The 27,762-nt window shown below is 53.3% G+C and overlaps 1 protein-coding gene across 1 annotated transcript in view; it reads right to left on the reverse strand.

The window, feature by feature from the left end:
* Nucleotides 1-27,762, reverse strand: part of upb1 (ureidopropionase, beta) — a 286,897-nt gene that overhangs the window by 106,796 nt on the left and 152,339 nt on the right. Inside the window, exon 5 of the mRNA XM_072499643.1 lies at nucleotides 10,090-10,251. Within this exon, the coding sequence (XP_072355744.1) occupies nucleotides 10,090-10,251 (162 nt within the window). The remainder of the gene's footprint in view (nucleotides 1-10,089; nucleotides 10,252-27,762) is intronic.

The raw sequence follows: 27,762 nt of genomic DNA on the forward strand, positions 1-27,762 counted from the left end.
GTTGTAGGTGGAGAGCTCGATCCTCCACCTCAAGATTTTATCGTTTTTGATCTTGCCCCGCTGTGTGTTGTTAAACATGAAAGCTACCGACTGTTGGTCAGTGAGGAGAGTGAATCTCCTGCCGGCCAGGTAATGCCTCCAATGCCGCACAGCTTCAACGATGGCTTGGGCCGCTTTTTCGATGGAGGAGTGCCGAATTTCGGAGACATGAAGGGTTCATGAAAAGAATGCCACGGGCCTGCCTGCCTGGTTGAGGATGGCGGCCAGAGCGACGTCTGATGCATCGCTCTCGACTGGCTCACCTTCAACCGCATTAAGGCCGACATCGGCAAGGCCACGATGCACGCAGTCGACGAGACGCTCGAAGGGGAGCGTCTAGTCGACTGCTTGCATCGCGGCCTTGGCGATGTCGGCCTTAATGCGGTTGAAGGTGAGCCTCGGCCGTTAGGGGAAAAAGAGTGGATTGGATGAGTGGGTGGGCCTTGTCCGCATAATTTGGGACCCACTGGGCGTAGTAAGAAAAGAACCCCAGGCAACGTTTGAGGGCCTTGGGGCAGTGGGGGAGGGAGAGTTCCATGAGGGGCTGCATGCGGTCAGGATCGGGCCCCAGAACTCCGTTCTGGACCACATAGCCGAGGATGGCTAAGCGGTTCGTGCTGAACACACACGTCTCCTTGTTGTAAGTGAGGTCGAGGAGAGTGGCGGTGCGGAGAAATTTGTCACGGTTGGCGTCATGGTCCTGCTGATCATGGCCGCAGATGGTGACATTGTCAAGGTACGGGAAAGTGGCCCGCAGCCCGTACCGGTCGACCATTCGGTCCATTTCCCGTTGGAAATCAGAGTTGGTGACGCCGAAAGGAACCCTGGGAAAATGGTAAAGGTGGCCACCTGCCTCGAAGGCAGTGTATGGGCGGTCCCCCTTACGGATGGGGAGCTGGTGGTAGGCGGATTTAAGGTCCACAGTTGAGAAGACCCGGTACTGTGCAATCTGATTGACCATATCAGATATGCGTGGGAAGGGGTACGCGTCGAGCTGCGTGTACCTATTGATGGTCTGGCTGTAATCCACGACCATTCTGTGTTTCTCCCCAGTTTTCACCACTACCACTTGGGCTCTCCAGGGGCTGTTGCTGGCCTCGATGATGCCTTCCCGAAGCAGTCGCTGGACTTCGGACCTGATGAAGGTCCTGTCCTGGGCGCTGTACCATCTGCTCCTGGTGGCGACGGGTTTGCAATCTGGGGTTAAGTTTGCAAATAGGGAAGATGGGTAGACCTTTAGGGTCGCGAGGCCGCACACAGTAAGGGGTGGTAGGGGCCCGCCGAATTTCAATGTTAGGCACTGGAGGTTGCACTGGAAGTCCAGGCCGAATCGTAAGGCAGCACAGAGGTTGGGGAGGACGTTGAGGCGGAAGCCGGTAAACTCCACGCCCTGGACAGTGAGAGTGGCTTTGCAGTACCCCCGGATCGCCACGGAGTGGGACCCGGAGGCCAGGGAGATTCTCAGATTGGCGGGGTGTACCGCGAGGGAGCAGCGCCTTACCATATCGGGATGAATGAAGCTTTCGGTGCTCCCGGAGTCCAGCAGGCAGGAGATCTCGTGCCCACCGATTTTCACGTTTGTAATGGCGGTAGCTTGGTTGTGTGGGCGAGCCTGGTCAATCGTGACCGAGGCGAGACGCGGCTGATCGTCGATGGTGGCAGACGATGGGGTGCCCGGGGAGCATGGGTCCTGGTAAGATGGCGGCACCCACGGGTCGCACGTGGTGGGGGTTGAACAAGATGGCGGCACCCACGGGACGCATGTGGTTCGAGGAGGGGAAGATGGCGGCGCCCACTGGCCGTACGGGGGGGGGGGTCGGAACAATAGCGGCGACTGAGCAGGCCTGGCAGACTGCCGCAAAGTGCCCCTTCTTGCCGCAGGCCTTGCAAAGGGCGCTCCAGGCCGGGAAGCATTGTCGGGAGTGTTTTGGCTGCCCACAGAAGTAACATTTGGGGCCCCCGGGGTTGGTTGGTTGCCGCGCGGCACAGGCGTGGAGTTGGCTGAGTGGGGTCCCTGATGGGGCGGCCGTCTGCGGAGTCCACGATGCGTAGGAGGGGTGGGCCGGGCGGCCGGGGGTGTAGGCCTGGATGTTGCGCGAGGCGACCTTCAGCGATAGCGCAAGCCTTTTGGTTGCCGCGAGGTCGAGCGTGGCCCCTTCTAAAAGGCGTTGGCGGATGTAATCTGATCCTATCCCCGTAACAGAAGTGTCCCTTATAAGCAAGTTCGAGTGTTCCGTGGCTGTGACTGCCTGACAGTCACTGTCTCTGACTAGGGGAATTAGAGCACGCCAGAAGTCTTCTACTGACTCACCAGGGAGTTGACTGCGCGTGGAGAGGATGTGTCCGGCGAAAAACGTGTTAGTCCACTGAGCATAGTTTTCTTTCAATAGCGCCATGACTTCGTCGTAGTTCGGCGCGTTCTGGATGAGCGGAAAGACGTTGGAGCTCAGCCGCGTGTAGAGGATCTGAATCTTCTGAGCTTCCGGAATTGGGTCTGGTGCAGACCTGATGTAAGCTTCGAAACAGGCTAGCCAATGTTCAAAGTCCTTTTTGGCGTTGCCTGATTGAGGATCCAGCTGCAGGCGATCCGGCTTGATGCGGAGGTCCATCTTCTGAAAACTTTAGTGTAATAAATTGATGCTCGATCAATTACACAAAGACGAGACTGGAATGCAACTGAAGCTATTACACTAAGATATGTGGCCTCCTACAGCAGCTGGTGAAATGGCTGCTGTATGGGGAGCACACATATTTATACTCCGCCTACTGGGCGGAGCCAGCAGGCAGGGAACTACCCCTGTACCTGTAGTACAGGGCCTTACCATAAATCACCTAATATATACATCAGTGGTGACGACCACACTACAATAGTACGTTGTTATCCTTTAAGCAGAAGGACAATGGCAGACTTTCATTAACCAATATGGCAACATGGCTGAATGCCGGCAGGCCAGCAGACAGCAGAAAACTGCCGCCTGTGACTCCACTCCTACCTCCACAGCCTTTCCCAAATCCGACCAGGGTGGCACGGTAGTTAGCACTGCTGCCGCACAGCTCCAGGGACATGAGTTCGATATCCTGCCTGGGTCACTGTTTGTATGGAGTCTGTACTTTCTCCCAGTGTCTGGATGGGTTTCCTCCGGGTGCTCCGGTTTCCTCCCACAAGTCCTGATAGACGTGCTTGTTAGGTGAATTGGACATTCTGAATTTTCCCTCTGTGTACTCGAACAGGCGCCAGAATGTAGTGTTAATGTAAGTCTACTTGTTACAATAATAAAGATTAGCAGATAGTAATAGGAGTAAGAGCCAGAGAAAACCTAACAAAGTATCAGTGTTCTCATAACAGGGAGTGTTCAAAATGATTTGGAAAAGGCATGAACAAATACATAATTTTTATAGTTGAGTATATTGTTTACAGACTGTCTCTCAGCAATCTGCTGAAGCAAACTCTGCATTGCTTTACTTTGTATTCTCCTTCCCCACCTCAGTTACCTTCCAGTGCACTCGACGTGACTGCTGCTTGTTATTTATACAAACGGCATTGCATCATACATAAAATAAACAGATTAGGCAGGAATTCAATTCAGTAAATTTGCCAATGTTAATAAAGTGCAGGAGTGACGCACTTGGAAATGACAGGCTGCTGCCTCGCTGCCAGCTATTCGTTATCCTATATTTAGAGCCCCGTTAGACTTAAGATAGACAAATGTTCATTCTAGGTGTCTGGGTGATAATTGCTTTTGCCTCTGGGCTCAGTCACGTCACGGTACAGATATTTCACGGATGACATTTACTATAATCAGTCTGTTAAAAGGTGCGATATAATAAATGTCCAAACAATGCGAGTTCACAAATGTCTCAGTAGGTTTATTCATTGATCAAGAACGCTCCCCAGTCTAATGAATTTGAGTACCAAGCAGTTTGAAAGCCACAGCTGAGCCCTAATTATCCCACTTCACGTTCTGCTCACCTTCACTGTTACGTTTCTTCACCTACACTGGCTTCTGGTCCCCGTGCCACCGAGTTAAAGTTCTCATGCTCCTGTTTACATTCCTCTCATGCGCCGCTCTTTCCTAACTCTGTCAGCTCCTCCAGCTCCGCAAAACTCAGCCACGAGCTCTCAATTTTTCCGATTCCCCTTTGCATTTCCCCTCTTTTCACCCCATTACCAGTGGCTGTGCTTTCAACCAACTGGGCCCCAGCTCTTGAATTAAATAACCATATTCTTCTACCACTTCACCTGTAAGGCAGACTGAGACAACAAGAATAGGTTTGCAACAGAGGGAAAAACACATTAATAATCTCCCTGGCTTTTCCCTTCAAGCTTCACAGAGAAAGGAAAGGGATCATCAGAAACTGAAATTGACTAGCCAAATAAACACTGTGGTTACCAGAGCAGGTCAGAGGCTGGGAATCCTGCGATGAGTCCCCAAAGCCTGTCCACCACCTACAAGGCACAAGTCAGGAGTGTGATGGAATACTATCCACTTGCCTGGATGAGTGCAGCTCCAACAACATTCGAGAAGCTCAACACTCTATGACTCTATGACCGGAGTCTGCACGTTCTCCCCGTGTCTGTGTGGGTTTCCTCCGGGTGCTCCCGTTTCCTCCCACAACTCCCGAAAGACGTGCTGTTAGGTAATTTGGACATTCTGAATTCTCCCTCCGTGTACCTGAACAGGCGCGGGAATGTGGCGAGTAGGGGCTTTTCACAGTAACTTCATTGCCGTGATAATGTAAGCCTACTTGTGACAATAAAGATGAATAAAAAACATCCAGGACAAAGCAGCCTCGCTTGATTGTCACCCTTTCCACAAATATCGACGCACAGTGGCAGCAGTGTGTACCATCTACAAGATGCAGCAAGTCACCAAGGCTCCGTTCGACAACATCCTCCATACCTGTGGCCTCTACCACTCAGGAAAAGGACAGCAGATACCTGGAAACATCGCCACCCGGAAGTTCCCCTCCAAGTCACTCGCCATCCTGACTCGGAAATATATCACTGTTCCATCACTGTCGCTGGGAAAACAAAATCCTGGAACTCCCTCCCTAACAGCACTGTGGGTGTACCTACACCACATGGACTGCAGTGGTTCAAGGAGGCAGAGATTGAAGTTGGGAGACCGCTGTTCGGTTTAGATCATGTCCATGTGATGGGGGTGCATTTTACCCCATTGAGGTAAGCAGGCAGCACAATTTTGCTATAACTGCAAGAACAAACTTTCCAGCCTGTGGTGGTATGTATTAGGGGTAATACGGTACACCACGTGTCGACAGGCTATTGGTGGAGGGATGCCAGGTCCTGATAGGATCTGCCACCTACTGGACTCCACCCAGAAATGCCGGTATAAGAACTCAGTTTTTCCCTCCATTTCCCTCAGCAGTTGCATTCTGTAACCACACTGCTGGGGATAAAGTTCGGCTTAATAAAGCCTTCAATTGACATTACCTCAACCTGCTTCGCGTCATATTGACGGTGCTACAATTTATTAAGCAGAATTTAAATTGAAGAAAACGACGTGGGAACATGGAGCTCCGAATCACCCCGGAGTGCCTGCGCATCGCACCCCAAGCAGCTAACTCGGCCTCTATCTTCAAACACTGGATGGCATGCTTTGAGGGCTACCTCCGAACGGCCCCCGGCACACCGACTGACGAACAAAAGATGCAGGTCCTCTATTCCAGGGTGAGTCCTGACGTCTACTCCCTTATCGAGGACGAGGACGGTTTCACCGGTGCCATCGCCGCGCTGAAGGATATCTACATCCGGCCCGCCAACCAGGTTTTTGCTCGCTACCAGCTCGCCACACGACGGCAATTTCCGGGGGAATCGCTGGACGAGTTTTATAACCCCCTGCAGATCCTGGGTCGAACCTGCAACTGCCCGGCGGTAACAGCGAGTGAACACACAGAGCTCCTGGTCCGCGATGCGTATGTGGCAGGTTTGGCCTCTTCCCAGATCCGCCAGAGGCTTCTGGAGAAAGAATCTCTGGGACTTACAGAAGCTCGGGCCCTGGCGGCATCCCTCGATATGGCCTTGCGTAATGCCCGCGCCTACGCCCCCGACCGCACTACAGCCCCTTGGGCTCCGTGGACCCCCGCTGCGGTCGACTCTCCGACACCCCCCCCACCCCCGCAAACCTGCGCGGCCAAAACACCAGACCAACCGGGGGGGCCCCGCTGCTATTTTTGCGGCCAGCCGAAACACCCTCGGCAGCGATGCCCGGCCCGCGCGGCTACCTGCAAAAGCTGCGGGAAGAAAGGCCACTACGCGACGGTGTGCAAGTCCCGCGGGGTCGCCGCTATCTCCGGGGAGGAAACGGGACCACAGACCCAGCGATCCACGTGTGACCAACGGACGCCGCCATTTTGGAACCCGGACGCCACGAGGGATAGATGGGCGCCGCCATTTTGTCCACCCCCGACCGCGCTCGATCCGTGGACGCTGCCATCTTGGCTGAAGGACCCCGACACAGACGGCCACATACTGCCTGATTACGATGCTCAACTTCAACAACCACGTCTGGCTTCGACGACCCTCGACCAGTCGCGACCCTGGACACTCCAGACCGCAACCACTACAGTCCGAGTGAATGGCTACGAGACGCCGTGTCTTATCGACTCTGGGAGCACGGAGAGCTTCATTCATCCGGACACGGTAAGGCGCTGTTCCCTCGTAATTCGGCCAAGCACCCAGAAAATTTTCCTGGCGGCGGGATCCCACTCCGTTCAGATCACGGGGTTCTGCATCGCTAACCTAACGGTGCAGGGGAGGGAGTTCCGAAATTACCAGCTGTATGTCCTCCCCCATCTCTGTGCGCCCACACTCCTAGGGTTGGACTTCCAATGCAACCTCCAGAGTTTAACATTTAAATTTGGCGGCCCTATACCCCCACTGACTGTCTGCAGCCTCGCGACCCTCAAGGTTGAACCGCCTTCCTTGTTTGCGTACCACACACCGGATTGCAAACCCGTCGCCACAAGGAGCAGACGGTACAGCGACCAGGACCGAGCATTTATCCGGTCCGAAGTCCAGAGGCTGCTGAAGGAAGGCATCATCCAGGCTAGCAACAGTCCCTGGAGAGCCCAGGTGGTAGTTGTTAAGACCGGGGAGAAACAGAGGATGGTCATCGACTATAGTCAGACCATCAACAGGTACACTCAGCTAGATGCGTACCCTCTCCCCCGCATATCCGACATGGTCAATCGGATTGCACAGTACAAGGTCTTTTCCACCGTGGACCTCAAGTCCGCCTACCACCAGCTCCCCATCCGTCCCGGTGACCGCAACTATACTGTCTTCGAAGCAGACGGGCGGTTATACCACTTTTTAAGGGTTCCATTCGGCGTCACGAACGGAGTCTCGGTCTTCCAATGAGAGATGGACCGAATGGTTGACCAGCACGATTTATGGGCCACGTTCCCGTATCTCGACAACGTCACCATCTGCAGCCACGACAAGCAGGACCACGACGCCAACCTCCAAAAATTCCTCCAGATCGCTCACGCCCTGAACCTCACTTACAACAAAGAAAAATGCGTGTTCCGCACCGATCGTCTAGCCATCCTGGGCTACGTAGTACGTAATGGAGTGATAGGCCCCGACCCTGAACGCATGCGCCCCCTCATGGAGTTCCCTCTCCCCCACTGTGCCAAAGCCCTGAAACGTTGCCTGGGCTTCTTTTCCTATTACGCCCAGTGGGTCCCCCAGTACGCAGACAAGGCCCGTGCACTAATCCAGTCCACTACTTTTCCCCTGACGACAGAGGCATGCCAGGCCTTTAGCCGCATCAAAACGGATATCGCAAAGGCCACGATGCGCGCCATCGACGAGTCCCTCCCCTTCCAGGTCGAGAGCGACGCATCGGATGTAGCTCTGGCGGCCGCCCTTAACCAAGCAGGCAGACCCGTGGCCTTCTTCTCCCGAACCCTCCACGCTTCAGAAATCCGCCACTCCTCAGTGGAAAAGGAGGCACAAGCAATAGTGGAACCTGTGCGACACTGGAGGCATTACCTGGCCGGTAGGAGATTCACTCTCCTCACTGACCAACGGTCAGTTGCCTTCATGTTCGATAATGCACAGCGGGGCAAGATCAAGAACGACAATATCTTGCGGAGGAGGATCGAACTCTCCACCTTCAATTATGAGATCTTGTATCGTCCCGGAAAGCTAAACGAGCCATCCGATGCCCTATCTCGCAGCACATGTGCCAATGTACAAGTGGACCGTCTACAAGCCCTCCACGAGGACCTCTGCTACCCGGGGGGTCACTCGTTTCTACCACTTCCTTAAGGCCCGCAACCTCCCTTACTCCGTCGAGGACGTCCGAACAGTCACCAGAAACTGCCAGATGTGCGCTGAGTGCAAACCGCACTTTTTCAGGCCAGATAGAGCGCACCTGGTTAAGGCCTCTTGACCCTTTGAACGCCTCAGTTTGGATTTCAAAGGCCCCCTCCCCTCCACCGATCGCAATGCTTACTTCCTGAACGTCGTTGACGAATACTCCCGTTTCCCTTTCGCCATCCCCTGCCCCGACATGACCGCGTTCACGGTCATTAAAGCCCTCGGTACCATTTTTACACTGTTCGATTTCCCCGACTATATCCATAGCGACAGGGGGTCCTCCTTTATGAGTGACGAACTGCGTCAATTCCTGCTCAGCAAGGCCATAGCCTCGAGCAGGACGACCAGTTACAACTCCCGGGGGAACGGGCAGGTAGAAAGGGAGAATGGAACGGTCTGGAAGGCCGTCCTGCTGGCCCTCCGGTCTCGGAGCCTCCCAATTTCCCGCTGGCAGGAAGTCCTCCCGGATGCCCTTCACTCTATCCGGTCCCTGCTGTGCACCACCACGAATCAAACGCCTCACGAGCGCCTCCTCCTCTTTCCTAGGAAGTCCTCCTCTGGAACGCCACTTCCGACCTGGCTAGCAGCTCCGGGACCCATTCTGCTCCGGAAACATGTGCGGGCGCACAAGTCAGATCCGTTGGTGGAACGGGTGCATCTCCTTCACGCCAACCCGCAATACGCCTATGTGGAGTACCCCGATGGGCGACAAGACACGGTCTCCCTGCGCGATCTGGCGCCCGCCGGAGCTACCCACACCCCCCCAACGCCAATCACCACCTCCTCACTCCCACCGGTTCATCCCGCAGCCACCCCCTTCCCGGGGGGTTCGGTTCTCCTCCCAGACCCGCCCAGGAGTAAGGACACAGGGGACAGCGCTACGCTCCCAGAGTCGACGGGACTCGAGCCAGCGCCATCACCATCACACCCGAGACGATTGGAGAGGACGACCAGGGCGCCCATCCGGCTCATCGAATCACTTTAACTCTCAACGTTTTCAGTTATTGTGTCTTGTTATAGTTACGGCATCATGCCGATTCTGTTTGGTCCGTTGGCCCAGTTTTCAGTTATTGTGTCTTGTTATAGTTATGGCATCATGCCGACCCTGTTTGGCCCGCTGGCCCAGTTGAAGCGATAATTTTGTGTTTTGTTCAAAGTTACGGCACAGTACTGACTCTATAAACCCCTACAACCATGCGAACCACCATCCCGCCCGGTTTTTTTTCATCAAGGGGTGAATGTGGTGGTATGTATTAGGGGTAATACGGTACACCACGTGTCGACAGGCTATTGGTGGAGGGATGCCAGGTCCTGATAGGATCTGCCACCTACTGGACTCCACCCAGAAATGCCGGTATAAGAACTCAGTTTTTCCCTCCATTTCCCTCAGCAGTTGCATTCTGTAACCACACTGCTGGGGATAAAGTTCGGCTTAATAAAGCCTTCAATTGACATTACCTCAACCTGCCTCGCGTCATATTGACGGTGCTACACAGCCCTTCACGCTGGTACAATCTTCCTGTCCTGCTGCTGTGAAAGGAGGTTTCACTGGCTCACTGGCCCTGCTGAAGGCGGGCAGAAGATTCCGGCCAACGTTTCTATTTTGATGAGCCAAATACACCAGGGTACAGACAGAATAGTTCATCAGTGCAATTCTCCTTAGGCTTATTGATAGAAATACTCATTGAGCTCTGTTTTCTTACCTCATTAAAATCTCCAACCCTGGGAATGTGGTTCTTCCTGGTCTTGCCAATTATGTTGCCAGAGTTAGAAATCACTACCGCAGTGTTCCACAGTGTCCCTCCATGAACCTCATCTCGCTCCAAGATTGGGGACACCACAACCATGTTATATTTTCGTGCAAGCTGCAGAAAAAGGCAGGGAGCACGGTATGGGGAACGAAAAACAGGGAAGAAAAAAAAACCAAGAATGTATTAAGGACTAGGTTAATAGCTGATCAACCTGAAACAATAACTAAATTTTCATAGAATCACAGAATTCTCTACAGTGCAGAACCAAGACCATCAAGTCTGCACCAACCCTCTGAAAGAGCACCCGACCTAGGCTTACTCCCCTGCCCTATCCCCATTACCACATTTAACCTGCACATCTTTGGACACTAAGGGCAATTTTAGCATGGCCAATCCACTTACCCTGCACATATTTGGACTGTCCAGATGCCCAGATGTCACCTGGGCTGCTGAGTGGGTTCCTCAGTTGTTGTTTATTTCAGATTTCCGGCAGCGACAGTATTTTGCTTCTGTTTTAGGTTTGTACCTTTCAGTTCAGGTCAAAAGTCAAATGGCTGAAAGACATTGAGCCACTGAAATAGTTCCTCATGTACCATATTTTATCAACTGTAACCTCAACATGAAAATGTCTGAAACCATGACAATGTAAAGCACTAATCTACCGTGCCATTGAGCAGGAGGATGTAATTGGGCCATGATGATTGTCCATTGACAATTGTCAGTCTCCACTTTTTGTTTAATTCATTTAGAGGAGGTGGGTGTCGCTGGCTCGGTCACCATTTATTGCCCATCGCTAATTGCCTTTGATGGTACTGAACCCCCTTCTTGAAGTCAATGTGGATCATCCTTTGCAGCACAAGGGGGACCTGTTTGTGGACGGGAAGTTCGCGAGCTTGGGTGAGCTGGAGGAGAAGTACGGGCTCCCCCGGGGAACACCTTCAGGTACTTACAGGTAAGGGCGTTTGCCAGACGGCAGGTGGTGGAATTCCCGCGGCTACTGCCACACACAGTACAGGACAGGGTGCTCTCGAGGGGGTGGGTGGGAGTGGGGAAGATCTCGGAAACTTACCAGGTGATGCAGGAGGAGGAGGAGGCCTCGGTGGTGGAGTTGAAAGGTAAGTGGGAGGAGGAGTTGGGAGAGGAGATCGAAGAGGGGACGTGGGCAGATGCCCTAGGGAGGGTAAACTCTTCCTCTTCATGCGCGAGGCTCAGCCTCATACAGTTTAAGGTGCTGCACAGGGCACACATGACCGGGACAAGGATGAGCAGGTTCTTTGGGGGTGAGGACAAGTGTGCTAGGTGCTCAGGGAGCCCAGCAAATCACACCCATATGTTCTGGGCATGCCCAGCGCTGGAGGAATTTTGGAAGGGCGTAGCGAGGACGGTGTCGAGGGTGGTAGGATCCAGGGTCAAACCGGGCTGGGGGCTCGCAATATTTGGGGTGGCAGAGGAGCCGGGAGTGCAGGAGGCGAAAGAGGCCGGAATTCTGGCCTTTGCGTCCCTGGTAGCCCGGCGAAGGATTCTCCTTCAGTGGAAAGATACGAGGCCCCCAAGCGTGGAATCCTGGAGCAGCGATATGGCAGTGTTCATTAAATTGGAGAGGGTGAAATTCGCCTTGAGAGGGTCGGTACAAGGGTTCTTTAGGCGGTGGCAACCGTTCTTAGACTTTCTGGCAGAACGTTAGACATTGGTCAATGGCAGCAGCAGCTCGGGGGGTGGGGGGGGTTTACTTTATTTTTGTTTATGTTATTTACACTGGAGGGTCTGAGGGGGTGTATACACCTGTTGTCTTAAGTCGGGGTGTTAATGTTAATTTATTATTTAGGTACGGGGGGGGAGGGGTTTGGGGGGGTTGCATTTTTAGATTGTGTTTTGTACTTAACCCTGTTGGGTTCTTTTTTCTTTCTCATTTTGTTATTGATATTTTATGAAAACCTTCAATAAAAATTATTTAAAATTTTTTTTTTTTTTTTAAATCCTTTGCAGCACATTTGATACAACTGAGGGGTTTGCTGGACCATTTCAGAGGGCTGTTAAGAGTCAACGCCATTGCTGAGGGTCTGGAGTCACATACAGACCAGACCAGGTAAGGACACAAATTTCCTTCCCTAAAGGACATTAGTGAACCAGATGGGTTTTTGTGACAATCAACAGTGATTTCATGGTAATCATTTGAAAAAAATATTCCAATTAAGGGGCAATTTAGCGTGGCCAATCCACCTACCCTGCACATCTTTGGGTTGTGGGGGTGGGACCCACGCAGACATAGGAAGAATGTGAAAACTGCACAAGGACAGTGACCCGGGGCCGGAATCAAACCAGTGTCATCCGTGCCGTGAGGCAGCAGTGCTAACCACTGCGCCACCCCCTGGATAATCATTACTGAGAGTAGTTTTTAAAATTTCAAAGTTATTCACAGTTTTCCTTAGTTTACGATTCCTAAGAAAATGTGTGCTATAGGAAAAAGTACTCAATGAGATGAATTGTCTCATATGAAATCATGCCGTAATGACCCCTGCGGAAGTCACGGGATGTGCACCACCTGTTTCCCCTTGACCACCTTAGAATACGAACTTCCCCGATAAATGGTGCGGGGCTTCTCTCTTAATAAGAGGAGCCTCTCAGTATAAAAATCCTGACCTGGGTACAGGCCAGGAGACGCTTCGGGCAGAGGAGAGATTGCTGCATGAGAAATAAATGTGTGTTCATCTTGTATCCAACTGTGCGATCCCGCACAATGGACTTTGTTGGATTCTACACTGGCGGCGAGGTTGAAGTGGAGCTTCCTGGACATCAGGGAGAAAATCTGCTGCAGTCAAGACCGATCCGAATCGGACACGGGCAGGCATCCCTGGCATCTCGCCTGGGATGCTGTTTGCGTCCGCAATTCCGGTGATGCCGCCACTGGATTCCAGGTGTGGTGTTTCGCCTGATGCCGGCCTGTCAGAGTCTAATCCTGTTTCAGATTCCCAAATGGACGGCCAGACTTTGACAGACCGCCATTTGCGGCCGAGTCGGCCATGCCGGTCCAGCCCAGACGCTCCGCACAGAAACCTTGGTTCCCGGTGCGGTATACATCCTCCGGCCCTGCTCAGTTGACGACTGAACATTGCCCCCAGGCTACACAGACCAAGAGTCCTTCACTATAGCTGATGGACATGGGACGTTTCTTCAGACTTTGGCAGGGGTTGGGAGGGGTGTTAGGACCCCCTCAGGGGTTACGGGGTGTGCACCATCTGTTCCCCAGTAACCACCTCGGAATATGAACATTCCTGATAAACGGGGTGGGGCTCCCCCTTAACAAGGGAAGCCTGTCAGCATAAAACCCCGACCACGGTGACCCTTTGGGGAGTGGAGAGATTGCTGCATGAGAAATAAATCTGTATTTGTTTTGTATCTAACTGTGCATTCCTTTGCGGTCACTTCACCGGATTCTGCAGATGGGTTGCGAACTTCACCTGTAACAAATTAAAAACCTGTTGACTGCATTGAACCCTCTCACTAACCCTTAAAAACTATCACTCACTCAAAACATAATGGGCGCGATTCCCCGATGCCGCGCCGTTTGGGAGAATCGCCTGGGGTGTCATTTTTTCATGCGACGCCAGTCCGACGCCCTCCCGCGAAGCACTCAAGCGGCGAGATCGGCACTATCTAGTTCTGCGCGGCACAGTCCGGTGAATCGCCCGAGACACCCAAAATGGCGATTCTCCGTCACCCCCTCTATTCTCAGGCCCGGATGGACCGAGCGGCCTGCCCAAAACGACGGCTTCCCGCCGGCGCCATCCACACCTGGTTGCTGCCAGCGGGAATAGCGCAGGAACGCTAGGGGGGCGGCCTGTGGGGGTGCGAGGGGGGTTCTTTCACTGGGGTAGGACTCAAAAGGGGTCTGGCCCGCGATCGGTGCCCACCGATCGGCGGGCCGGCCTCTCTGAAGGAGGACCTCCTTTCCTCCACAAGATCCATCCAACATCTTCTTGCGGGGCGGCCTCGGGGAGGACGGCAACCACGCTGGTGCGGGTTGGCGCCGGCCAAACCGCGCATGCGCGGTTAACGCCAGTTAGGTGGCGGATGACGTGGCGCCTCTTTTATGCGGCGCCAATGCCCGGCGCACGCTAACCACGCTGCTTTAGTGACACGCCCCCCCGAGTTTCTCGCGGCCCCGATCCTAGCCCATTTTCGGGCCCTGAATCGGTAGAGATCGGGGCCGTTTCGCGCTGTCGTGAACCTCGACGGTGTTTGCAACGGCGTGGGCACTTAGTCGCGGGAGCAGAGAATCGCGCCCAATGAGTTTCAACAGCAGATGAGCTGAGACTGGGGATGAAGTTGGCTGGTGTGGCAATGTTGACCATGTATAAACAGAAAGGCTTTGTGTTCCACCTTGACCGCTTCACCCCGAAACAGGAGCAATAATTCCTTTCTGCGCGTCTCTTTTGCCCTCGGTTGGGTTATTATAAGATCGTGCACTCTTACCAAAACAGCCTACTTAACTCAGTCTCATCAAAACAAAATTACACACACCGTTTGGTCATGCCACATTCAGGGATAATTTATCGGCTGGATTGCTGACACATAGGAGTTACAAGAGCTTTTCTACTCAATGCACTGGATGCACATTTTAATGACCTCAATCAGAGTGAAGTATGGGAAATGAATGGAAGTAGTGTTTCTTTCCAAGACAGGGATTATAAAATTGTCTGAGTAACTGTGAAATACACAGATGGATACGTTATGTTTGCTAATAGCCATCCGATTCCCTCTCCTTGATGATGCTGAATCTTGCTGGGATACAATCCCAAAGGCACTGGCAGCCATTTCCTGGGTATACCTAATTGGTGATCCCAAACAGTTTGATTGTGCAACTGTGGAGTGCAGACACTGACTTCACCAGGCTTCTGAAAAACACATTCTTGATATGTGGGTGTTGCTGCAATGTATTGCCCATCCCTCTTGCCCTGTACAGCTGAGTGGTTTGTTAAGCCAATTCAGGAGGCAGTTCATAATCAAGGTTGTGGACCTGGAATTACATTCACGTGTGGATCAGGTTGGATAAGGAGGACAGGCTTCGATCTTTCCCCGATGGATATTCAGGATTGGGTATTGATGACAATCTGATTGCTTCGGGTCACTATTATCACTAGGAGCAGTTTTAAAATTGAAAATGTGAAAACAACAGTGGAAAATGAAATGATGTCAAATGCATTAGTCAACACCCCCACCCATCCACAGCCTCCCTCCATCACCCGCACTCTCTTGCTCACTCTCTCCTTCACCCGCACTCTCTCCTTCACCCCACCCATCCACACCTTCCCTCCTTCACCCCACCCATCCACAGCCTCCCTCCATCACCCGCACTCTCTCGCTCACTCTCTCCTTCACCCGCACTCTTTCGCTCACTCTCTCCTTCACCCCACCCATCCACACCCTCCCTCCATCACCCGCACACTCTCGCTCACTCCCTCCTTCACCCCCACCCACCCACTCACTCCCTCCCTCACCCATCCACACCCTCTCTCCTTCACACCCTCCCTCCCTCACCCACACCCATCCACACACTCCCTCCTTCACCCACACCCATCCACACACTCCCTCCTTCACCCACACCTACCCGCTCACTCCCTCCTTCACCCACACCTACCCGCTGACTCCCTCCTTCACCCAGGCCCACCCCCTCACTCCCTCCTTCACCCCCACCCACCCACACCATCCCTTCTTCACCCCCACCCACCCACTCACTCCTCCTTCACCCCACCCACCCACTCCCTCCTTCACCCACACCCACCCACTCACTCCCTCCTTCACCCCACCCACCCACTCACTCCCTCCTTCACCCCACCCACCCACTCACTCCCTCCTTCACTCACACCCACCCGCTCACTCCCTCCTTCACCTACACCCACCCACTCACTCCCTCCTTCACCCACACCCACCCACACCCTCCCTCCTTCACCCACACCCACCCGCTCACTCCCTCCTTCACCCCACCCACCCACTCACTCCCTCCTTCACGCCACCCACCCACTCACTCCCTCCTTCACCCACACCCATCCGCTCATTCCCTCCTTCACCCACACCCACCCACTCACTCCCTCCTTCACCGCCACCCATCCACACCCTCCCTCCTTCACCCTCACTCCCTCCCTCCTTCACCCCCACCCACCTGCTCACTCCCTCCTTCACCCCCACCCATCCACTCACTCCCTCCTTCACCCCCACCCACCTGCTCACTCCCTCCTTCACCCCCACCCTTCCACACCCTCCCTCCTTCACCCACACCCACCCGCTCACTCCCTCCTTCACCCGCACGCTCTTGCTCACTCTCTCCTTCACCCGCACTCTCTCGCTCACTCTCTCCTTCACCCGCACTCTCTCGCTCACTCTCTCCTTTACCCGCACTCTCTCGCCCACTCTCTCCTTCACCCGTACTCTCTCTCGCTCACTCTCTCATTCACCCGCACTCTCTCGCTCACTCTCTCCTTCACCCGCACTCTCTCGCTCACTCTCTCCTTCACCCGCACTCTCGCTCCTTCACATGCACACTCTCGCTCACTCTCTCCTTCTTTTTTTTAATAAATATTTTATTGAAAATTTTTGGACAACCAACATAGTACATTGTGCATCCTTTACACAATATTATAACAACACAAATAGCAATGACCTATTTTATAAACAAAAAATGAATAAATAATAAATAACAAAAATGAAAACTAACCCTAATTGGCAACTGCCTTATCACAAGTAACACTCTCCAAAAATATAATTTAACAGTCCAAGATATAATTATCTGTAGCAACGACCTATACATATTATACAGTATATATTAACAACCCTGAGAGTCCTTCTGGTTCCTCCCCCCCCCCCCCCCCACCAGATCCTGGGCTGCTGCTGCTGCCTTCTTTTTTCCATTCCATCTATCTTTCTGCGAGGTATTCGACGAACGGTTGCCACCGCCTGGTGAACCCTTGAGCCGACCCCCTTAGGACGAACTTAATCCGCTCTAGCTTTATAAGCCCCGCCATGTCATTTATCCAGGTCTCCACCCCCGGGGGCTTGGCTTCTTTCCACATTAGCAATATCCTGCGCCGGGCTACTAGGGACGCAAAGGCCAAAACATCGGCCTCTCTCGCCTCCTGCACTCCCGGCTCTTGTGCAACCCCAAATATAGCCAACCCCCGGTTTGGTTCGACCCGGACCCCCACTACTTTTGAAAGCACCTTTGTCACCCCCATCCAAAACCCCTGTAGTGCCGAGCATGACCAAAACATATGGGTATGATTCGCTGGGCTTCTCGAGCACCTCGCACACCTATCCTCCACCCCAAAAAATTTACTGAGCCGTGCTCCAGTCATATGCGCCCTGTGTAATACCTTAAACTGAATCAGGCTTAGCCTGGCACACGAGGATGACGAGTTTACCCTGCTTAGGGCATCTGCCCACAGCCCCTCCTCGATCTCCTCCCCAGCTCTTCTTCCCATTTCCCTTTTAGTTCATCTACCATAGTCTCCCCTTCGTCCCTCATTTCCCTATATATATCTGACACCTTACCATCCCCCACCCATGTCTTTGAGATCACTCTGTCCTGCACCTCTTGTGTCGGGAGCTGCGGGAATTCCCTCACCTGTTGCCTCGCAAAAGCCCTCAGTTGCATATACCTGAATGCATTCCCTTGGGGCAACCCATATTTCTCGGTCAGCGCTCCCAGACTCGCGAACTTCCCATCCACAAACAGATCTTTCAGTTGCGTTATTCCTGCTCTTTGCCACATTCCATATCCCCCATCCATTCCCCCCGGGGCAAACCTATGGTTGTTTCTTATCGGAGACCCCCCCAAGGCTCCAGTCTTTCCCCTATGCCGTCTCCACTGTCCCCAAATCTTCAGTGTAGCCACCACCACCGGGCTTGTGGTGTAGTTCCTCGGTGAGAACGGCAATGGGGCTGTCACCATAGCCTGTAGGCTAGTCCCCCTACAGGACTCCCTCTCTAATCTCTTCCACGCCGCTCCCTCCTCCTCTCCCATCCACTTACTCACCATTGAAATATTAGCGGCCCAATAATACTCACTTAGGCTCGGTAGTGCCAGCCCCCCCCTATCCCTGCTACGCTGTAAGAATCCCTTCCTCACTCTCGGGGTCTTCCCGGCCCACACAAAACCCATGATGCTCTTTTCAATCCTTTTTAAAAAAGCCTTCGTGATCACCACCGGGAGGCACTGAAACACAAAGAGGAATCTCGGGAGGACCACCATCTTAACCGCCTGCACCCTCCCTGCCAGTGACAGGGATACCATATCCCATCTCTTGAAATCCTCCTCCATTTGTTCCACCAACCGCGTTAAATTTAACCTATGCAATGTGCCCCAATTCTTGGCTATCTGGATCCCCAGGTAACGAAAGTCCCTTGTTACCTTCCTCAACGGTAGGTCCTCTATTTCTCTACTCTGCTCCCCTGGATGCACCACAAACAACTCACTTTTCCCCATGTTCAATTTATACCCTGAAAAATCCCCAAACTCCCCAAGTATCCGCATTATTTCTGGCATCCCCTCCGCCGGGTCTGCCACGTATAGTAGCAAATCGTCCGCATACAAAGATACCCGGTGTTCTTCTCCTCCTCTAAGTACTCCCCTCCACTTCTTGGAACCCCTCAACGCTATCGCCAGGGGCTCAATCGCCAGTGCAAACAATAATGGGGACAGAGGGCATCCCTGCCTTGTCCCTCTATGGAGCCGAAAATATGCAGATCCCCGTCCATTCGTGACCACGCTCGCCATTGGGGCCCTATACAACAGCTGCACCCATCTAACATACCCCTCTCCAAAACCAAATCTCCTCAACACCTCCCACAAATAATCCCACTCCACTCTATCAAATGCTTTCTCGGCATCCATTGCCACTACTATCTCCGTTTCCCACTCTGGTGGGGCAATCATCATTACCCCTAACAGCCTCCGTATATTCGTGTTCAGCTGTCTCCCCTTCACAAACCCAGTTTGGTCCTCGTGGACCACCCCCGGGACACATTCCTCTATTCTCATTGCCATTACCTTGGCCAGGATCTTGGCATCTACATTTAGGAGGGAAATAGGTCTATAGGACCCGCATTGTAGCGGGTCCTTTTCCTTCTTTAAGAGAAGCGATATCGTTGCTTCAGACATAGTCGGGGGCAGTTGTCCCCTTTCCTTTGCCTCATTAAAGGTCCTCGTCAATACCGGGGCGAGCAAGTCCACATATTTTCTATAGAATTCGACTGGGAATCCATCCGGTCCCGGGGCCTTTCCCGCCTGCATGCTCCTCATTCCTTTCACCACTTCTTCTACCTCGATCTGTGCTCCCAGTCCCACCCTTTCCTGCTCTTCCACCTTGGGAAATTCCAGCCGATCCAAGAAGCCCATCATTCTCTCCCTCCCATCCGGGGGTTGAGCTTCATATAATTTTTTATAAAATGTCTTGAACACTCCATTCACTCTCTCCGCTCCCCGCTCCATCTCTCCTTCCTCATCCCTCACTCCCCCTATTTCCCTCGCTGCTCCCCTTTTCCTCAATTGGTGTGCCAGCAACCTGCTCGCTTTCTCCCCATATTCGTACTGTACACCCTGTGCCTTCCTCCATTGTGCCTCTGCAGTGCCCGTAGTCAGCAAGTCAAATTCTACATGTAGCCTTTGCCTTTCCCTGTACAGTCCCTCCTCCGGTACTTCCGCATATTGTCTGTCCACCCTCAAAAGTTCTTGCAGCAAGCGCTCCCGTTCCTTACTCTCCTGCTTCCCTTTATGTGCCCTTATTGATATCAGCTCCCCTCTAACCACCGCCTTCAACGCCTCCCAGACCACTCCCACCTGGACCTCCCCATTATCATTGAGTTCCAAGTACTTTTCAATGCACCCCCTCACCCTTAGACACACCCCCTCATCTGCCATTAGTCCCATGTCCATTCTCCAGGGTGGGCGCCCTCCTGTTTCCTCCCCTATCTCCAAGTCTACCCAGTGTGGAGCGTGATCCGAAATGACTATAGCCGTATGCTCCGTTCCCCTCACCTTCGGGATCAACGCCCTTCCCAGCACAAAAAAGTCTATTCGCGAGTAGACTTTATGGACATAGGAGAAAAACGAGAACTCCTTACTCCTAGGTCTGCTAAATCTCCACGGGTCTACACCTCCCATCTGCTCCATAAAATCTTTAAGTACCTTGGCTGCTGCCGGCCTCCTTCCAGTCCTGGACTTCGACCTATCCAGCCCTGGTTCCAACACCGTATTAAAATCTCCCCCCATTATCAGCTTTCCCATCTCTAGGTCCGGAATGCGTCCTAGCATCCGCCTCATAAAATTGGCATCATCCCAGTTCGGGGCATATACGTTTACCAAAACCACCGTCTCCCCCCTGTAGTTTGCCACTCACCATCACGTATCTGCCCCCGTTATCCGCCACTATAGTCTTTGCCTCGAACATTACCCGCTTCCCCACTAATATAGCCACCCCCCTGTTTTTCGCATCTAGCCCCGAATGGAACACCTGCCCCACCCATCCTTTGCGTAGCCTAACCTGGTCTATCAGTTTCAGGTGCGTTTCCTGTAACATAACCACATCTGCCTTAAGTTTCTTAAGGTGTGCGAGTACCCGTGCCCTCTTTATCGGCCCGTTCAGCCCTCTCACGTTCCACGTGATCAGCCGGGTTGGGGGGCTTCCTACCCCCCCCCCTTGTCGATTAGCCATCACCTTTTTCCAGCTCCTCACCCGGTTCCCACGCAGCTGTATCTCCCCCAGGCGGTGCCCCCCCCGCCCATCCCCTCCCATACCAGCTCCCCCCTCTCCCCAGCAGCAGCAACCCAGTAATTCTCCCCTCCCACCCCCCCCCCGCTAGATCCCCCGCTAGCGTAATTACTCCCCCCATGTTGCTCCCAGAAGTCAGCAAACTCTGGCCGACCTCGGCTTCCCCCCGTGACCTCGGCTCGCACCGTGCGACGCCCCCTCTTTCCTGCTTCTCTATTCCCGCCATGATTATCATAGCGCGGGAACCAAGCCCGCGCCTCTCCCTCGGCCCCGCCCCCAATGGCCAACGCCCCATCTCCTCCACCTCCCCTCCTCCCCCCATCACCACCTGTGGGAGAGAGAAAAGTTACCACATCGCAGGATTAGTACATAAAACTCCTCTTTCCCCCCTTTTTAACCCCCCTCTTTGACCCCACATTCGCCCCACCACTTTGTTCAAACGTTCTTTTTAATAACCCGCTCATTCCAGTTTTTCTTCCACAATAAAAGTCCACGCTTCATCCGCCGTCTCAAAGTAGTGGTGCCTCCCTCGATATGTGACCCACAGTCTTGCCGGTTGCAGCATTCCAAATTTTATCTTCTTTTTATGAAGCACCGCCTTGGCCCGATTAAAGCTCGCCCTCCTTCTCGCCACCTCCGCACTCCAGTCTTGATAAACGCGGATCACCGCGTTCTCCCATTTACTGCTCCGAGTTTTCTTTGCCCATCTAAGGACCATTTCTCTATCCTTAAAACGGAGGAATCTCACCACTATGGCTCTGGGAATTTCTCCTGCTCTCGGCCCTCGCGCCATCACTCGGTATGCTCCCTCCACCTCCAACGGACCCGCCGGGGCCTCCGCTCCCATTAACGAGTGCAGCATCGTGCTCACATATGCCCCGACGTCCGCTCCCTCCACACCTTCAGGAAGACCAAGAATCCTCAGGTTGTTCCTCCTTGCGTTATTCTCCAGTGCCTCCAACCTTTCCACACATCGTTTCTGATGTGCCTCCTGCGTCTCCGTCTTCACCACCAGGCCCTGTATGTCATCCTCATTCTCGGCTGCCTTTGCCTTCACGATCCGAAGCTCCCGCTCCTGGGTTTTTTGTTCCTCCTTTAGCCCTTCAATCGCCTGTAATATCGGGGCCAACAGCTCTTTCTTCATTTCCTTTTTGAGCTCTTCCACACAGCATTTCAAGAACTCTTGTTGTTCAGGGCCCCATGTTAAACTGCCACCTTCCGACGCCATCTTGGTTTTTGCTTGCCTTCCTTGCCGCTGTTCTAAAGGATCCACTGCAATCCGGCCACTTTCTCCTCCTTTTTTCATCCGTGTCCAGGGGGGATTCCCTTCTGGTTTACCGCACAGTGTTTTTAGCCGTCAAAATTGCCGTTGGGGCTCCTATCAAGAGCCCAAAAGTCCGTTTCACCGGGAGCTGCCGAAACGTGCGACTCAGCTGGTCATCGCCGCACCCGGAAGTCCACTCTCTCCTTCACCCGCACTCTCTCTCCTTCACATGCACACTCTCGCTCACTCTCTCCTTCACCCGCACTCTCTCGCTCACTCTCTCCTTCACCCGCACTCTCTCTCGCTCACTATCTCCTTCACCTGCACGCTCTCGCTCACTCTCTCCTTCACCCGCACTCTCTCCTTCACATGCACACTCTCGCTCACTCTCTCCTTCACCCGCACTCTCTCTCGCTCACTCTCTCCTTCACCTGCACTCCCTCGCTCACTCTCTCCTTCACCCGCACCCTCGCTCACTCTCTCCTTCACCCGCACCCACTCGCTCACTCTCTCCTTCACCTGCACCCACTCGCTCGCTCTCTCATTCACACCCACTCGCTCGCTCTCTCATTCACTCACACCCACTCGCTCGCTCTCTCATTCACCCACACCCACTTCCTCGCTCTCTCATTCACACCCACTCACTCGCTCTCTCATTCACTCACACCCACTCGCACGCTCTCTCATTCACACCCATTCGCTCGCTCTCTCATTCACTCACACCCACTTGCTCGCTCTCTCATTCACACCCACTCGCTCGCACTCTCATTCACCCACACCCACTTGCTCGCTCTCTCATTCACACCCACTCACTCGCTCTCTCATTCACTCACACTCACTCGCTCGCTCTCTCATTCACACCCACTCGCTCGCTCTCTCATTCACCCACACCCACCTGCTCGCTCTCTCATTCACACACACTCACTCGCTCTCTCATTCACCCACACCCACTCGCTCGCTCTCTCATTCACACCCATTCGCTCGCTCTCTCATTCACCCACACCCACTTGCTCGCCCTCTCATTCACTCACACTCACTCGCTCGCTCTCTCATTCACACCCACCCGCTCGCACTCTCATTCACCCACACCCACTTGCTCGCTCTCTCATTCACACCCACTCACTCGCTCTCTCATTCACACCCACTACTCGCTCTCTCATTCACACCCATTCGCTCGCCCTCTCATTCACTCACACCCACTCGCTCGCTCTCTCATTCACACCCATTCGCTCGCTCTCTCATTCACTCACACCCACTTGCTCGCCCTCTCAGAAGCAGAGATGTTTATTACCTATTTCTAGCATTTTCTGTTCAGACTCAATGAAGAATTTGCATCTTTTAGCAGTTAAAAGGAAAATGTTTTTTACTGTTGCTAAACATGGAGTCATTTACACAATATCCAGATAAGGAAATGTGCAATTAGGTGTGGCACAGTGAATAAACTGTCACTCACAGCTGTAAAACACCTCTCTCGCTCACTCTCTCCTTCACCCGCACTCTCTCTCGCTCACTATCTCCTTCACCTGCACTCTCTCGCTCACTCTCTCCTTCACCCGCACTCTCTCTCCATCACATGCACACTCTCGCTCACTCTCTCCTTCTTCCGCACTCTCTCGCTCACTCTCTCCTTCACCCGCACTCTCTCTCACTCACTCTCTCCTTCACCTGCACTCTCTCGCTCACTCTCTCCTTCACCCGCACCCTCGCTCACTCTCTCCTTCACCTGCACCCACTCGCTCACTCTCTCCTTCACCTGCACCCACTCGCTCACTCTCTCCTTCACCTGCATCCACTCGCTCACTCTCTCCTTCACCTGCACTCTCTCGCTCACTCTCTCCTTCACCCGCACCCTCGCTCACTCTCTCCTTCTCCCGCACTCTCTCGCTCACTCTCTCCTTCATCCGCACTCTCGCTCACTCTCTCCTTCACCTGCATCCACTCGCACACTCTCTCCTTCACCTGCACTCTCTCGCTCACTCTCTCCTTCACCCGCACTCTCGCTCACTCTCTCCTTCACCCGCACTCTCGCTCACTCTCTCCTTCACCTGCACCCACTCGCCCACCCTCTGCTTCACCCGCACTCTCGCTTACTCTCTCCTTCAGCCATACTCTCGCTCACTCTCTCCTTCACCTGTACCCACTCGCTCACTCTCTCCTTCACCCGCACTCTCTCTCGCTCACTCTCTCCTTCACGTGCACTCTCTCGCTCACTCTCTCCTTCACCCGCACTCTCTCGCTCACTCTCTCCTTCACCCGCACTCACTCCTTCACCTGCACTCTCTCGCTCACTCTCTCCTTCACCCGCACTCTCGCTCACTGTCTCCTTCAGCTGCACCCTCTCGCTCACTCTCTCCTTCACCCGCACTCTCTCTCGCTCAATCTCTCCTTCACTCGCACTCTCTCGCTCAATCTCTCCTTTACCCGCACACTCTCTCGCTCACTCTCTCCTTCACCCGCACTCTCTCGCTCACACTCTCCTTCACCCGCACTCTCGCTCACTCTCTCCTTCACCCGCACTCTCTCTCGCTCACTCTCTCCTTCACTCGCACTCTCTCGCTCACTCTCTTCTTCACCCGCACACTCTCTCGCTCACTCTCTCCTTCACCCGCACCCACTCGCTCACTCTCTCCTTCATCTGCACCCACTCGCTCTCTCTCTCATTCACACCCACTCGCTCGCTCTCTCATTCACTCACACCCACTCGCTCGCTCTCTCATTCACTCACACCCACTCGCTCGCTCTCTCATTCACCCACACCCACTTGCTCGCTCTCTCATTCACACCCACTCACTCGCTCTCATTCACTCACACCCACTCGCTCGCTCTCTCATTCACACCCACCCACTTCCTCGCTCTCTCATTCACACCCACTCACTCGCTCTCTCATTCACTCACACCCACTCGCTCGCTCTCTCATTCACACCCATTCGCTCGCTCTCTCATTCACTCACACCCACTCGCTCGCTCTCTCATTCACACCCACTCGCTCGCTCTCTCATTCACACCCACTCGCTCGCACTCTCATTCACCCACACCCACTTGCTCGCTCTCTCATTCACACCCACTCGCTCGCTCTCTCATTCACCCACACCCACTCGCTCGCTCTCTCATTCACACCCATTCGCTCGCCCTCTCATTCACTCACACCCACTTGCTCGCCCTCTCAGAAGCAGAGATGTTTATTACCTATTTCTAGCATTTTCTGTTCAGACTCAATGAAGAATTTGCATCTTTTAGCAGTTAAAAGGAAAATGTTTTTTACTGTTGCTAAACATGGAGTCATTTACACAATATCCAGATTAGGAAATATGCAATAAACTGTCACTCACATCTGTAAAACACCTGAAGAATGATGCCTGGGGTGAACCAGTGGAGAGTGACAGACATCACTGACACCATACTGTATCAGGAGGGGACGGATCGCAATATGTGAGGTAATAAATCTCTGTTGCAGGAATCACAATTTGTCCTCTCCTTTTCTAAGTTACAGCATGTCAAAAATGAGACATGCTGTAACCTTTACACACTGTTCTGTTACATGCTGGAGGTGGTAAGCGAGATTGCCTTGAGATGAGGAACTCATTGTCCAGACTCAAAACATTAGCTTCCTTCTCACTTCACAGATGCTGAGATTGTCCAGAGTCTTCTGTTATTGTTTTGACTCTTTGCCTTTGCTTCACTTCACAAGGAATAAGAGAGCCTCTTGCTGCAGTGGATATATCAAAGCTTTGGGCCAATTAAACCTCCATATTTAGAGGCGATTAACTCCCTAATTCCCGTACCAGCCTCCCCGAACAGGCGCCGGAATGTGGCGACCAGGGGCTTTTCACAGTAACTTCATTTGAAGCCTACTTGTGATAATAAGCGATTTTTAAAAAAATTGCTTAGGCGCTCATTTTATATTCTGCCTTGGCAGCTTTCAATTGAATGGTGCTATATAGTCAGACCTCAAGGAAGAAAATAGGTCAGTACATTATTTTCAGAGTAGCTGAGAAAATTGGTGCTGTGGAGATGTTCCAATAGTTTGGAGCTGCAAGACTGATTCATTTCAATTTTCCAAGGTGCCTGTCAAGTAATTGCTCCTGCACAAAAATATAACTTCAAAAACACCTACTTTTAATTTACTATCAGGCAAGTAGAAAAGGGAGTATGGAAAGAGGTGAGGTCTCTTCCTGTTACTTAAACAAATTAGATGAACAAAGAGCAAAGGAGTAGAAAGGCTCATGACAAAATCCAGAGAAAAATAGGCCGGGGATTCTCCAACCCCGCACCGGGTCGGACAATCCCCAGGGGACGCGAGAATCGCGCCCCGCAGCCCAGACACCGGCTTACCTATTTTCCGGCGGCGATTCTCGGGCGCCCGTGGGATCGCTGCCACATCGGCCGGGGGCCGTTGAAAGCGGGCCCCCCGCGATTCTCCAGGCCACGAGGGGCCAAGTGGCCGCCGAGTTCGGCCGAGTCCCGCCGGCGTGGATTACTCAGGCCCCACACAGCAGGACCTGGAAGGTGTGTCTGGGGGGGCTGTCCTGGAGCGGGGGGCGGGGTCCGACCCCCGGGGGGGGGGCATGGTGGCCTTGTCCGCGATCGGGGCCTACCGATCGGCGGGCGTGTTGGTTCCGTGGGGGCCTATGTTCCTCCACGCCAGGCCCCTGTAGGGCTCCGCCATATTGCCCAGGGGCCGGTGTGGAGATGGGAACCCAAGTGCATGTGCGGAATAACGTCGGCCGTAGCGCGCATGCAGGAACTCACGCCGCCGGCCGTTCCGCGCCGGCTGGAGCTGCGGCGGCCACTCCGGCGCCAACCTAGCCCCCTAGAAAGGGGAGCATTCCTCAATATCAGGGACCGTTGACGCCGGAGTGGCTGGCGCCAGAACATGGCCGCGGGATTGGAGAATCCCGCCCATAGTGTTTGAACCTAATTAAAGTGGAGTCTGCTCTCCCTTTCCGACTACACAATCATGTTGAGAGAAAAGCCCTCAGTAATACAGGAATGGAGGAGGGAGAGCACACAGAAATCCCTGGAATGTGGGACCCCGCTGAATTTAACAGGAACACCTTGTTAGTATTTCTTTATCTTGCTTCCCACCCACACTGATGGCCGGTTGTTTGCTGGGGGATGATGGGCCTGTCAATCAAGAAAGGTCATGGATTGAAGAGGGGCTGGGTGAGTACTGGCCTGTTTCCAATGGTGCCAACTTCCCATTGCACCTCAACATGATTCAAATGAGTTCACTGGGACATTTTAACTGCAGTCACAAACTTGCCTGACCAGGCTGGTGGCAGGATCTCGACAACAAGAGGCCCAAAGAGTCAGAGTCATACAGCGCAGAAAAGGCCCATCAGCCGATTGAGTCTTCACCGACAATAACGACCTCTAATCTCGTGCTAATCCCACTTACCAGCACCTGTCCCATATCCTTGAGTGTGATGGTGTTTCAAGTGCTCATCGAAGTGCTTATTGAAGGTTGGGAGGTTTCCAGTCTCTGCTATCTTCCCCGGCAGCGCACTCCAGATTCCCACCATCCGCCAAGTGAAATTTTGTTTTCTCAAATTCCTTCGGAATCCCTTGCCCCTCACCCTAAAACTATGCCCCCTTGTG

The sequence above is a fragment of the Scyliorhinus torazame genome, chromosome 1, assembly GCF_047496885.1.
Source record: "Scyliorhinus torazame isolate Kashiwa2021f chromosome 1, sScyTor2.1, whole genome shotgun sequence".
Lineage (NCBI taxonomy): Eukaryota > Metazoa > Chordata > Chondrichthyes > Carcharhiniformes > Scyliorhinidae > Scyliorhinus > Scyliorhinus torazame.